The sequence below is a fragment of the Salmo trutta genome, chromosome 18 (genome assembly GCF_901001165.1).
Source record: "Salmo trutta chromosome 18, fSalTru1.1, whole genome shotgun sequence".
In the NCBI taxonomy this organism is placed as follows: domain Eukaryota; kingdom Metazoa; phylum Chordata; class Actinopteri; order Salmoniformes; family Salmonidae; genus Salmo; species Salmo trutta.
Genome location: NC_042974.1, coordinates 2,613,397 through 2,627,764, shown reverse-complemented (window position 1 = coordinate 2,627,764; position 14,368 = coordinate 2,613,397). Strand labels below are relative to the sequence as shown.

General features: G+C 43.5%; 1 protein-coding gene across 1 annotated transcript in view; it reads left to right on the top strand.

Annotated features, from left to right (window-relative positions):
- pax2b (paired box 2b) overlaps window positions 1-14,368 on the top strand; it is a 46,287-nt gene that overhangs the window by 3,729 nt on the left and 28,190 nt on the right. Inside the window, exon 2 of the mRNA XM_029699258.1 lies at window positions 10,719-10,925. Within this exon, the coding sequence (XP_029555118.1) occupies window positions 10,719-10,925 (207 nt within the window). The remainder of the gene's footprint in view (window positions 1-10,718; window positions 10,926-14,368) is intronic.

Genomic DNA, 14,368 nt, shown 5'->3' with positions numbered 1-14,368 from the left:
GGAGGAGAGATACGCGATGAGAGGAGAGAGAGAGGAGAGAGAGAGAGAGGAGAGAGAGAGGAGAGAGGAGAGGAGAGAGGAGAGGAGAGGAGAGAGAGCGAGGACCTCTGGAGATGAGCTGTGTACTAAAGGGCACCCTATTTCCTTTATAGTGCAGTACTTTTGACGAGGGCCTTGTAGTGCACTACATAGGGAATAGGATTCCCTTTGGGAGGAACCCATCGTGTCGTTGGTGACCATGGATGTCCTGTCTGCTGTCCATATATATGAGAATTTGCAATTCCGCAGAGAAAAGCTATTACCTCACAAATTAACATCCTAGTCTCCGTCTCCTCTCTCCCCTCCACACCCCAAACCCCCCCTCCCCAACCCGTCCAACCCTCCACCCGCATCCCCACTCCCCTCCACACCCCAAACCCCCCCTCCCCAACCCGTCCAACCCTCCACCCGCATCCCCACTCCCCTCCACACCCCAACCCCCCCAACCCATCCAACCCTCCACCCGCATCCCCACTCCACTCCCCTCCACACCCCAAACCCCCCCCCTCCCCAACCCATCCAACTCTCCACCCGCATCCCCACTCCCCTCCTATGGGCTGGCTACTGGAAAAGACAAAGGAAATAGCTCAAGGGTCTGAAATATTCTGTTCAATGACTGTAGGAATTATTGCCAAGAAGGAATTTGTATTGCAGCCTGTGGAATAGACCAAATGCTTTGGACCGATAGGGAACTGCTTTTGTCTGGTGATTGTTTTGTCACAGTATGTACCCTACCATAGTGTTAGAATGTTCTAGAATGGATGCAACATTAGCAGAGATATATTAGCATACTGTGGTGGAAATACAGATTGTTGAATTAACGTACATTATTAAGATACTGTCTAACCGTTACGTACAACAGGATGCTGACACCCATTCTATTGGGTGATTTAGCTGAAATCACCTGGACAGATACAGCTGAGAGGTTTCTTGAGGATACGGTATCTAGCTAATGGCCAATGAAGAGAATGATATCTCACCAAGTGTGTCCAGTCTTTTCAAACCATTTCACATCGCTATTCAAATACTACCCACAATATGGACAATCATAACTACCATTATGGGTGTCCTTCATTTCAATCACTTTCAAAAAATATTTCTGCATTGTCTGAAGCTTTTGTACAATGTGATAATAATAAAAAAGAGAAATTCCACAATAAGATAATCATTTCATATCATTCAAAGGTATGACAGACAGACAGGCAGACAGACAGGCAGACGGACGGACGGACGGAGGGAGGGAGGGAGGAAGGGAGGGAGGGAGGGAGGGAGGGAGGGAGGGAGGGAGAGAGAGAGAGAGGGGGGAGAGAAAGACAGGAGAGAAAGACAGGAGAGAGAGAGAAAGATACAGAGAGAGAGAAAGACAGATACAGAGAGAGAGAGAGAGAGAAAGACAGAGAGAGAGACAGAGAGAGGGACAGAGACAGGGACAGGGACAGGGACAGGGAGAGAGAGAGAGCGAGAGAGAGAGAGAGAGAGAGAGAGAGAGAAGACAGAGAGAGGGACAGAGACAGGGACAGGGACAGATGAATGATGGAGCACTAGGCCATGAATCCTGTTCACATCAGTGTTCTGTCAGCATCACCATCTGTTTGGGTGAGAGAGGGACTGTGCCCCAAATGGTACCATATTCCTTCTACACGGCACTACTTGTGACCAGGGCCCATAGGGCATTTATATAGGGGATAGGGTGTCATTAGGGATGCATCCCAGGGAGAAGGGTGGATCAACAGAGGATCTCAGTTCAACAACATCAAGTCTGAGAGACAGGCGGTAACACACTGAACTGTAATGTGCTAAATCAATGAATAAAGCTGCTTAATTAATACCCAGGAACAGATCAATGAAGAGTGGTGTCAGGGCCTTCCTGTACACCGTCACTGTACACCGTCTGTAGTTGGACCTACCGTTGTTCAACGTAATGTCGCTATGGATAAGAACGTCGCTATGGATAAGATTGTCTGCTAAATGACTCAAATGTCAAGTGAAGATAGTCACCGTTCAGACGATATGGAGTTGTCTTTCTGAGGCCAGCAGAGTGTATAGGGAGAGAACTGTCTTAGTTACACTTATCTGTGTAAGTAGAAAGATATATGAAAGATATATGAAAGATATATGAAAGATATATGAAAGATATATGAAAGATATATGAAAGATATATGAAAGATATATGAAAGATATATTAAAGATATATTAAAGATATATGAAAGATATATTAAAGATATATGAAAGATATATGAAAGATATATGAAAGATATATGAAAGATATATTAAAGATATATGAAAGATATATGAAAGATATATTAAAGATATATGAAAGATATATGAAAGATATATGAAAGATATATGAAAGATATATTAAAGATATATTAAAGATATATTAAAGATATATGAAAGATATATTAAAGATATATGAAAGATATATGAAAGATATATTAAAGATATATGAAAGATATATGAAAGATATATTAAAGATATATGAAAGATATATGAAAGATATATTAAAGATATATTAAAGATATATTAAAGAGAGGCTATGCAGAGCACATGTGCACTAAATGTTGTAATATTTGATTCGGTTAACATTGCATTAACCAAAACGTTCAATTGAAAAATGAATGTGTCAACGCTTACAATTTAATTTGAAATTAGTGTTAATTGGATTTAATTCAGGGTGTAAATTGAAGCTAGTTGTCGATGAGGGAGTGATATTACAAAAACAAACAGAATGCTAATGCAATGCTTGGGAAAGGGAATCACTAGCTAACATATAGGTAATTAAATGTTGTTCAAACAACAACAGAAAGGCAAAAAGCCTATTCAGAAAAGAGGGGCCTTCATGACCCTAAGGTGCCGTTTGACCTCCCTGTGCCTCCACTCAGGGCTAAACACAGACTGAACACAGGTTGAATTTTACCATGAATAAGATACTATAACAATTACGAGCTTATATTTTGACGCCGTTGCTTTGGTCAATTCTTCACGAGCCATTCATGCCTATTGTATAATGACCGTCATAGCCAGAAGACCATTAGCTTCCTTCTCTAAGCTGAGGTTTGTAGTGGTTTTATTCTGACGTGTTTGGCAGACAGGTAGTCAGTGTAGTAAGGCAGACGGCCTCTCTCTCTGACTCCAGGCAGAGACAGAATTACGTCGGCTCAACCCCCTGCTAGGGGTCATGACCTTGGGGTGGCGAGCCCGCGGAGAGGAGTCTGTTTTATAGAGCTAGTGATGTGATCTGATAGTCTGGAGTCCTCCGCTCCCTCGTTACCGGAGTGTTAATACCCAGCCATGTCAAGATGAATACACTCAAGCCTGTCACTCACTGATCAATAACACAGACGCCATCACTATGGAGGATAAGGAGACACACCAACAAACAAAGACATGATCTATTATGACATAACAACATAAGTTATTAGCATCACTGGGGAGGATGTGGAGAAACAGAGACCAGTTGGTAGAGCGTGGCACTTGCAACACCAGGGTTGTGGGTTCAATTCCCACCGGGGACCAGTATGAAAATGTATGACCTCACTACTGGACGTCGTTCTGGATAAGAGCGTCTGCTAAATGACTACATGTAAACAAAGCCATTATGATTTCCAGGTTTACCGGCTAATGCTATGACATAATTAATAGCTAAAATGGTATGGAAAATGGCCCCCAAAACATATACAATATAGCTTAGCAAATGTTATTTAGTATACGGCAGTATCAGATATTACAGCTAGCCTCCATTCCAAATGATGAACAAACAAGACGATGGTAACTGTAGACTACATAACAGCTAGCACGGAATGGGAAACGCCCCCAAAAACATGTACCATATATCTTACGACATGTTATTTGGTACTGTATACTTGTAGGATATGATGTCTTGCAGGTGGCTTCAGTAGAAATATGAAGTTTGGTATACGTGTCGTATTACATTGCTGGGTGGCTATGATACGCAGTAAAAACAAAACGGCTGTAATTTGTTTTTAGATACATCAAAACATATTTCCTATGTACCTTTAAGAAATATAATTGTGATGGTTGAATTAACTTGTAAATGTCATCATGATGAAACAGAATTACTCTAGTTAACTAGCCTGGTAAAAACTAGACTGAATGCTGAGCTCACCATTGAGTTTAGCATTCAGTCTGGTTTAGCCAGGCTAGACTGAGGGTCTCCTTACCACCAGTTAGAACAACCTATTCCAGCAGACATGGGTGAGACAGTCAGGCCATAGGGCTCTGGTCAAAAGGAGTGCATTATATAGGGAATAAGGTGCATTTTGGGCCACCGGTTTTTACAGAGATGTACTGGGCATTGTACTGGGCACGCGCTCCAGCAGGTATATTTCACTGGTCACCCCCAAAGCCAATTCCTCCTTTGGCTGCCTTTCCAACCAGTTCTCTGCTGCCAATGACTGGAACGAATTGCAAAAATCACTGAAGCTGGAGACTCATATTTCCCTCACTAACTTTAAGCATCAGCTGTCAGAGCAGCTCACAGATCACTGCACCTGTACATAGCCCATCTGTAATTAGCCCATCCAACTACCTCATCCCCATACTGTTATTTATTTATTTTGCTCCTTTGGACCCCAGTATCTCTACGTGCACATTCATCTTCTGCACATCTATCACTCCAGTGTTTAAATGGCTAAATTGTAATTATTTCTCCAATATGGCCTATTTATTGCCTTACCTCCCTTATCTTACCTCATTTGAACACACTGTACATGTTTCTATTGTGTTATTGACTGTATGTTTGTTTATTCCATGTGTAACTCTGTGTTGTTGTTTGTGTCGCACTGCTTTGCTTTATCTTGGCCAGGTCGCAGTTGTAAATGAAAACTTGATCAACTAGCCTACCTGGTTAAATAAAGGTGAAATAAATAAATAAAATTAGAGTGAGGGGTTTTTACAGAGATGGACTGGGCATTAGAGTGAGGGGTTTTACATAGCTATACTGGGCATTAGAGTGAGGGTTTTTACATAGATAGACTGGCATTAGAGTGAGGGTTTTTACATAGATAGACTGGCATTAGAGTGAGGGTTTTTTACATAGATAGACTGGGCATTAGAGTGAGGGGTTTTTACAGAGATGGACTGGCATTAGAGTGAGGGGTTTTTACAGAGATGGACTGGGCATTAGAGTGAGGGGTTTTACAGAGATGGACTGGGCATTAGAGTGAGGGGTTTTTACAGAGATGGACTGGGCATTAGAGTGAGGGGTTTTACAGAGATGGACTGGGCATTAGAGTGAGGGGTTTTTACAGAGATGGACTGGGCATTAGAGTGAGGGGTTTTTACGCTAGTCATAGGATTATGGATATTACAAGGAGGCAATATTGAGGTGGGTGTCTTAAATGTTTAAATGGGTATTTCACCTTAACTTGAGTGGGAACAACAGCCCGTGTACTGCAGGTTGACCTGGGGATGGTTTGAGTGGGAACAACAGGTTAACCTGGGGATGGTTTGAGTGGGAACAACAGGTTAACCTGGGGATGGTTTGAGTGGGAACAACAGGTTAACCTGGGGATGGTTTGAGTGGGAACAACAGGTTAACCTGGGGATGGTTTGAGTGGGAACAACAGGTTAACCTGGGGATGGTTTGAGTGGGAACAACAGGTTAACCTGGGGATGGTTTGAGTGGGAACAACAGGTTAACCTGGGGATGGTTTGAGTGGGAACGACAGGTTAACCTGGGGATGGTTTGAGTGGGAACAACAGGTTGACCTGGGGATGGTTTGAGTGGGAACAACAGGTTAACCTGGGGATGGTTTGAGTGGGAACAACAGGTTAACCTGGGGATGGTTTGAGTGGGAACAACAGGTTAACCTGGGGATGGTTTGAGTGGGAACAACAGGTTAACCTGGGGATGGTTTGAGTGGGAACAACAGGTTAACCTGGGGATGGTTTGAGTGGGAACAACAGGTTAACCTGGGGATGGTTTGAGTGGGAACAACAGGTTAACCTGGGGATGGATTGAGTGGGAACAACAGGTTAACCTGGGGATGGTTTGAGTGGGAACAACAGGTTAACCTGGGGACGGTTGGAGTGGGAACAACAGGTTAACCTGGGGACGGTTTGAGTGGGAACAACAGGTTAACCTGGGGATGGTTTGAGTGGGAACAACAGGTTAACCTGGGGACGGTTTGAGTGGGAACAACAGGTTAACCTGGGGATGGTTTGAGTGGGAACAACAGGTTAACCTGGGGATGGTTTGAGTGGGAACAACAGGTTAACCTGGGGATGGTTTGAGTGGGAACAACAGGTTAACCTGGGGATGGTTTGAGTGGGAACAACAGGTTAACCTGGGGATGGATTGAGTGGGAACCACGGCCCACGTACTGTAGGTTGACCTGCGGGTGGTTTATCTTGTGTATGGGAAGTGTATTCCTCTGTGGTGAATGACTAATGTGCGGGTATTGATCATGGTATGTACTCTGGCCTAGCAGATGGAAAGTAATTAATGAGTCTATTTGCTTCCGAGGACCGAAGGGAACAGTTGAGGTTGATAAAGCGCCAACCGTTCAGCGGAGCTACGAGAGGCTGAGGCCCCCAGTGGAGCTGTCCAGAAATAATGCCAGATCAAAGATGTGATTAGATTTATCTATACTGAAAATCAGAAGAAAATAGCTGAACAGTGTAAAGTGGAAGTGATTTATGTTCTCCTGTGATCCCAACCGATCACACTATGTAAATAGAAAGATTTAGAAAATTATGAAAATAGAAAGATTTTACATATGTGTAAAATGAAATACATATACCATAATAGGTATTTTTTTCACATAAATAGCTATTTTAATGTTTATTTAGAATTATTAATTATCCAAATAATTTGTTTGAGGATATAGAATTATTGTAGTATGTTGGGCAGCAAATGGTAGTTACTTATTCACCACATGCACAGACCCCCCTCCCCTCCCCCAATCACGACACACACACACACACACACACACACACACACACACACACACACCCCCGACTCCCCCAGGGTCTCTTATATATCCCCTTGATGCGTTTTGCTCTTCTTGGGAGTGCAGGTTCATCCTCTGGCCCCAGTGAGAAAAGGTCAAGCGGCAGAATGGAATGGCAATAACCCTTCCAAATGGTACTATCAGGAGAGACATGATTGATCAATTGAATTCCATGGCAGAGAAAAATGTGGGATTAAGTAGAGTATTATACGCACATTGAGTTGAGGCATGATGTTCATTTCAAGTTCATTTCGGGCTCCCTCTTGCCACCAGACCAGGCAGGCAATCAATAGGGTCCCTCCTTGCATATCATATATCTCCGCCGCTCCCTCCAGAACCAACCAGAGAACATAATCTGCTGCAAATTTAGAATGACAGATTTGTAAGGGAGCTGAAGGCCTTTCTAGAGATCCACGGAGGAGGAGGCTGGAGACGGAGAGGCAGTAGCCAGAGTCGCTGCTGCCTGGGATGGGAAGGGAGGCGTCGGGAGGGCTGTAAAAGTGGGGCTTTAAAGCATCACAGGGAAGCGCCAAAGGGAAAAGCTAAGGCATCCCTCTCCCTCTGTTTGGAGAACGGCATCCTGGGACTGGGAGATGATTGAACTAGACTGTACCAGTTTATTCATTCACAGCATCTCTCTCTCTCTTTCTCTCTCGCTCTCTCTCTCTCTCTCTCTCTCTCTCTCTCTCTCTCTTTCTCTGTCTGTCGTGTCTGTCTGCGGTCACAGCGGTGTTAGCTACCCAAATGAAACACTGCTACTCTGCCACTCTACTGAAAATGAAAGCAGTATTAAACTGTGGAAAAGGGAAATTGAGAAAGGAGAGAAGAAGGAGGGAAACCCCTGGAGCCTGGAATGAACATGGAATGAAAAAGCCACTGCAGTACTGTAGCTGCAGCGTTCATTAAAATACATGGGCTCCACCACTACAACAAGTATATATTTGCACTGATGGTAATCCATCAATTACCACAGGGGCTTTCACATCATGATGCTGGCTAATACTGTGTGTGGTAGTGGTAGTTTCCTCTACTGTCTGTCTGTGAAGAAACACTGCACTCAGTGGCTCACCACTAGCAGCATTAATATGACCTGTTTAAAATCTATCCTGACTGAATCTACCCTGACTGAATCTACCCTGACTGAATCTACCCTGACTGAATCTACCCTGACTGAACTTACCCTGACTGAATCTACCCTGACTGAACTTACCCTGACTGAACTTACCCTGACTGAATCTACCCTGACTGAATCTACCCTGACTGAATCTACCCTGACTGAATCTACCCTGACTGAATCTACCCTGACTGAATCTGCCCTGACTGAACCTACCCTGACTGAATCTACCCTGACTGAATCTGCCCTGACTGAATCTACCCTGACTGAATCTACCCTGACTGAATCTACCCTGACTGAACTTACCCTGACTGAACCTACCCTGACTGAATCTACCCTGACTGAATCTGCCCTGACTGAATCTACCCTGACTGAATCTGCCCTGACTGAATCTACCCTGACTGAACTTACCCTGACTGAATCTACCCTGACTGAATCTACCCTGACTGAATCTACCCTGACTGAATCTACCCTGACTGAATCTACCCTGACTGAATCTGCCCTGACTGAATCTACCCTGACTGAATCTACCCTGACTGAATCTGCCCTGACTGAATCTACCCTGACTGAATCTACCTTGACTGAATCTACCCTGACTGAATCTGCCCTGACTGAATCTACCCTGACTGAATCTACCCTGACTGAATCTGCCCTGACTGAACTTACCCTGACTGAATCTACCTTGACTGAATCTACCCTGACTGAATCTACCCTGACTGAACTTACCCTGACTGAATCTACCCTGACTGAATCTACCCTGACTGAATCTACCCTGACTGAATCTGCCCTGACTGAATCTACCCTGACTAAATCTACCCTGACTGAATCTGCCCTGACTGAATCTACCCTGACTGAATCTACCTTGACTGAATCTACCCTGACTGAATCTATCCTGACTGAACCTGCCCTGACTGAATCTACCCTGACTGAATCGACCCTGCCTGAATCTACCCTGACTGAATCTGCCCTGACTGAATCTACCCTGACTGAATCTACCCTGCCTGAATCTACCCTGACTGAATCTACCCTGACTGAATCTACCCTGACTGAATCTACCCTGACAGAATCTACCCTGACTGAATCTGCCCTGACTGAATCTGCCCTGACTGAATTCTACCCTGACTGAATCTACCCTGACTGAATCTGCCCTGACTGAATCTACCCTGACTGAATCTACCCTGACTGAATCTACCCTGACTGAATCTGCCCTGACCGAATCTGCCCTGACTGAATCTGCCCTGACTGAATCTACCCTGACTGAATCTGCCCTGACTGAATCTACCCTGACTGAAACTGCCCTGACTGAATTCTACCCTGACTGGATCTACCCTGACTGAATCTACCCTGACTGAATCTACCCTGCCTGAATCTACCCTGACTGAATCTGCCCTGACTGAATCTACCCTGCCTGAATCTACCCTGACTGAATCTGCCCTGACTGAATCTACCCTGACTGAATCTACCCTGACTGAATCTACCCTGACAGAATCTACCCTGACTGAATCTGCCCTGACTGAATCTGCCCTGACTGAATTCTACCCTGACTGAATCTGCCCTGACTGAATCTACCCTGACTGAAACTACCCTGACTGAATCTGCCCTGACCGAATCTGCCCTGACTGAATCTGCCCTGACTGAATCTACCCTGACTGAATCTGCCCTGACTGAATCTACCCTGACTGAAACTGCCCTGACTTCTACCCTGCCTGAATCTACCCTGACTGAACCTACCCTGACTGAATCTACCCTGACTGAATCTGCTCTGTATGATTGAATATATCAGTAGTGCTTGAAGTGGACTCAAATAGATGCTTGGACCCATTTTGGGTGCCAGCATGTTTTATATGTAGGTCAAATCAAATCAACATTTATTCATCAGGTACAAAGGATACAGTGGGTGTACACAGGTGTAAACGGTACAGGATACAGTGGGTGTACACGCATGTAAACGGTACAGGATACAGCAGGTGTACACAGGTGTAAACGGTACAGGAAACAGCGCGTGTACACGCATGTAAACGGTACAGGAAACAGCGCGTGTACACGCGTGTAAACGTTACAGTAAAACACTTATTTGCGTGTGCTGGTACTCATAATATAGAGCCAATATTCTATAAGAGGTGATGGAACATTTGAGTGCAGGCCCAACTCAAGCACTGAGTACTCTTATCCAAAGTTACCAGTAACACACAGAAATGATATAAACAAAAAGCCACAGGGGATCCAGCCAGCTTCCTACCTTACAGGGGCTTCAGTGACAGCCAGCTTCCTACCTTAAAGAGACTTCAGTGACAGCCAGCTTCCTACCTTACAGGGACTTCAGTGACAGCCAGCTTCCTACCTTTCAGGGACTTCAGTGACAGCCAGCTTCCTACCTTACAGGGGCTTCAGTCAGCCAGCTTCCTACCTTCCAGGGGCTTCAGTCAGCCAGCTTCCTACCATACAGGGGCTTCAGTGACAGCCAGCTACCTACCTTACAGGGGCTTCAGTCAGCCAGCTTCCTACCTTCCAGGGGCTTCAGTCAGCCAGCTTCCTACCTTCCAGGGGCTTCAGTCAGCCAGCTTCCTACCTTCCAGGGGCTTCCTGATTAGACTCTAGTGTTGTTGCTCTCTCTTCTTGTAGATGGTTCAGATGGGTCTGGCCCAAACACTGATTCTCAGGTTAGTGTGGACAGTTTACGGAAGCACCTGCGGGCCGATGCTTTCACTCAGCAGCAGCTGGAAGCTTTGGACCGGGTCTTTGAACGCCCGTCGTACCCCGACGTCTTCCCAACCTCGGACCACATCAAACCAGAACAGGTTAGTTCCGTCTTGTTGTTTGTCACCATCACCAGTAATATACCTGTATTGTACCACATCAGCCCTTCCATTCCATCCCAGTTTCCTCGAGCTGAACAACCATGATATTGTTGTTGCTGTTTTTCTGGTTGTTTATTTTATTGTAGAATTGTTGTTGCTGCTCCAAACGTAGTTTTCTCTGAAACTCAACATATTTTTATTTACTTTTTGTGCTGAGAGATTCTGCTATTTTATTTAGTTGGCCCAGAGGGCCCCGAAGGAGCACGCCATCTGAGCAATATATATATATACCTGCTCCACGCAGCTCTCCAAATAAAATGGCCAGAAATGTATAGGCTGGTAAACCAGTCATTCCAGTGTATTAGAAAACAGCATGTAAAATGCTGTAGGGATTTCAGGGAAAACTCCCACCTCGTATTGATCTTGGGATGAAAAAACACCACGTTCCTTGGATCCCCTAGAATTGAGAATAACAGAAAGGCAACATGCAATTAATCAATATCTCTATTTTTCTCTATTTTTGCTGTTGTGTTATTTGACTTTGTTTCTCCTTTTGCACCTGTTATTTCTGTTAGAATTCTGTGTCATTCTTCAAAAATGTTTTTATTGAAACAGTGTATGAAGCCGCTTTCAGTTGTCAGATTTATCATGGAAATGTTTTTATAAATTGTAAACATAGAAAAGGGGCTTTCTTGATTTATTTCCACACACCTGGGTGTATATATAGGATATTCTAATGCGTCTTGCTTTTGATGTCAACACCACAAACACCCACCATCTATCCATCCTCATTTACCAAATGAAGACCCCTTCTGTAACCACCACCCTGCCCCCAACCAAAAGAAACCACAATAACTAGACCCTTATATGTTGACATACTACCTTTCTTCTTATTAAAACCTCTCTGAGGCTTATTACAACGGATAACCTTTATTTACTTTCATTAGACTATTAAACAACAAGAGACTATTCATTTGTACCCGTATAAAACTACAAGTCTTTAAGGGGGGACCCATAAAAGAGCTAAAGCAATGGGCCTAATTGAGTTCATTTTAATTTCTCTCCGATCGCGGCGAATTACGTAGGTAATAAATCAGTAGGACAGGACTCACCTCCAGAAGAGAGCCTAATTTGGAGCTAATTACCAAACTGATTTCTACTGGAAGATCAATACCAAAACGAATTGGAAATGACTTGCAATCACAGAGAGCTTCAGAGAGAGTATTAAAGAAGAAGAAGAGAGGGAAAGGAGGCGGGGTTCAGAAGAAAAAGAGACCAGTAGAACAATAATGGAATAGAGAACAGTAGAACAATAATGGAATAGAGAACAGTAGAACAATAATGGAATAGAGAACAGTAGAACAATAATGGAATAGAGAACAGTAGAACAATAATGGAATAGAGAACAGTAGAACAATAATGGAATAGAGAACAGTAGAACAATAATGGAATAGAGAACAGTAGAACAATAGTTGAATAGAGAACAGTAGAACAATAATGGAATAGAGAACAGTAGAACAATAGTTGAATAGAGAACAGTAGAACAATAATGGAAATGAGAACAGTAGAACAATAATGGAATAGAGAACAGTAGAACAATAATGGAATAGAGAACAGTAGAACAATAATGGAATAGAGAACAGTAGAACAATAATGGAAAAGAGACCAGTAGAACAATAATGGAAATGAGAACAGTAGAACAATAATGGAAATGAGAACAGTAGAACAATAATGGAAATGAGAACAGTAGAACAATAATGGAATAGAGACCAGTAGAACAATAATGGAATAGAGAACAGTAGAACAATAATGGAATAGAGACCAGTAGAACAATAATGGAAATGAGAACAGTAGAACAATAATGGAAATTATGTGACGGGAACAGAAAAATCAGTTTTTATTGAATATAGTATTAATCAGAGGATTTTCTCCTTTCATGGACCTCTCTTTCACTTTGTTCCCCTTTCTCCTCATTGGTCAATGTGTCCCTATTAGCCGGGGTCTGGGTGCTGGTTGGAAGGCCATTAAAAACACCATTCTGGAGATGCAGAACTAAATAGATTCAACCCTCCCACACTTCTGCTAGCCATTTGGTCATCCTTTTCAAATCTATCTTTTCTTTTGTTTTTTTTCCCTTCGTCTCCCCCGTCTTCGAGCCCGTCCTTTATCTGCATGATAAAACGCCTGTTTGACGTCTAAAGCCTTCAAGAATAGAGGAAAACATCCGACATTGTCCCCGTGAACAGTTGTAGCAGACAATTAGAGTTTATCTGGGATAGAAGCAGACAAGAGTGGGGTCACAGGCTCACAGGCGTCCCCTTTGGGACCGCAGCCCAGCGAGCCACTCAGACACACACTGGGCTTTTTTTTGGACAAACATTGTCAACACACAGTCTCCGGAAGTCTGATCTCATTATAAAACACACACTAACATCTGCCATGACCGTCTCAAACTATCCACCACCGTACAAAGGAAGTACTTTCTGTGGGTGTACACAGTGTCTCTATAGTAATGTATTGTAGTCCAAACTAAATACATAGAAAATACATCATGGTCGATATAAAACAGTCATTTTCTCACTATGATAAAACATATATAAATAGAATGGAGAAAAAACGTATTTCTTTCAATTTGATATTCATTTTGTATATGGTAACACGGAACAGTGTAACTTACAGTATATGACAACCTATTTATAGTCACTGATGATGAACCAATGAAACGTTAAAGGGTTGTGGGGAAGCTTATTTAAAAAAAAATATAATTTAAAAATGAAAAAAGCCAAAAGGTGAATAGTGTCCTGTTTGAACCAGGGCCACATGGCGTGTCTGTGTACGTCCCAAATGTAATCTTATACCCTGTGCAGTGCACTACTTCTGGTCCAAAGCAGTGCGCTGTAGTAGGGAATAGGGCACCATTGGGGACAGTGGCGTGGTAACCAAGCAGAGCTGTTTTCTCCCTTGGCTGATCAGGACTCCTGGCTGCAGTCAAGCACAAAGGACCAGATGACGGCTTGGCTTTTCTAGATCCCACTTCCTCTCAGACAAAACCAAAATACATTCATGATATGCTTGAACTCCCACCCTCGCTGCTGCAGCTTGAAAATAGTGAACTCACACACACACACACACGCACACACACACACACACACACACACAAATATGCATGCACACACTTACACGCGACTACACACACACCCAAAACCCAACCCAGACACCCACACCCCCCACACACACACACTTACACATAGACACCCTAAGATTCACAGAGAGACAGTATTTGACTCTGTAAGCATGGTTTTGGTAGCTAATGTTGTGTTATTGTGTAACCCTGATTAATGAAGGCTCTTTAGATGAAACATTGGTGGAATAAAGCCCATAGCAGGGAGAGGTGGGGCCTTTTCTTCTTCGTTTCTATGGTTGTGTAATGATGAACGTGTCTT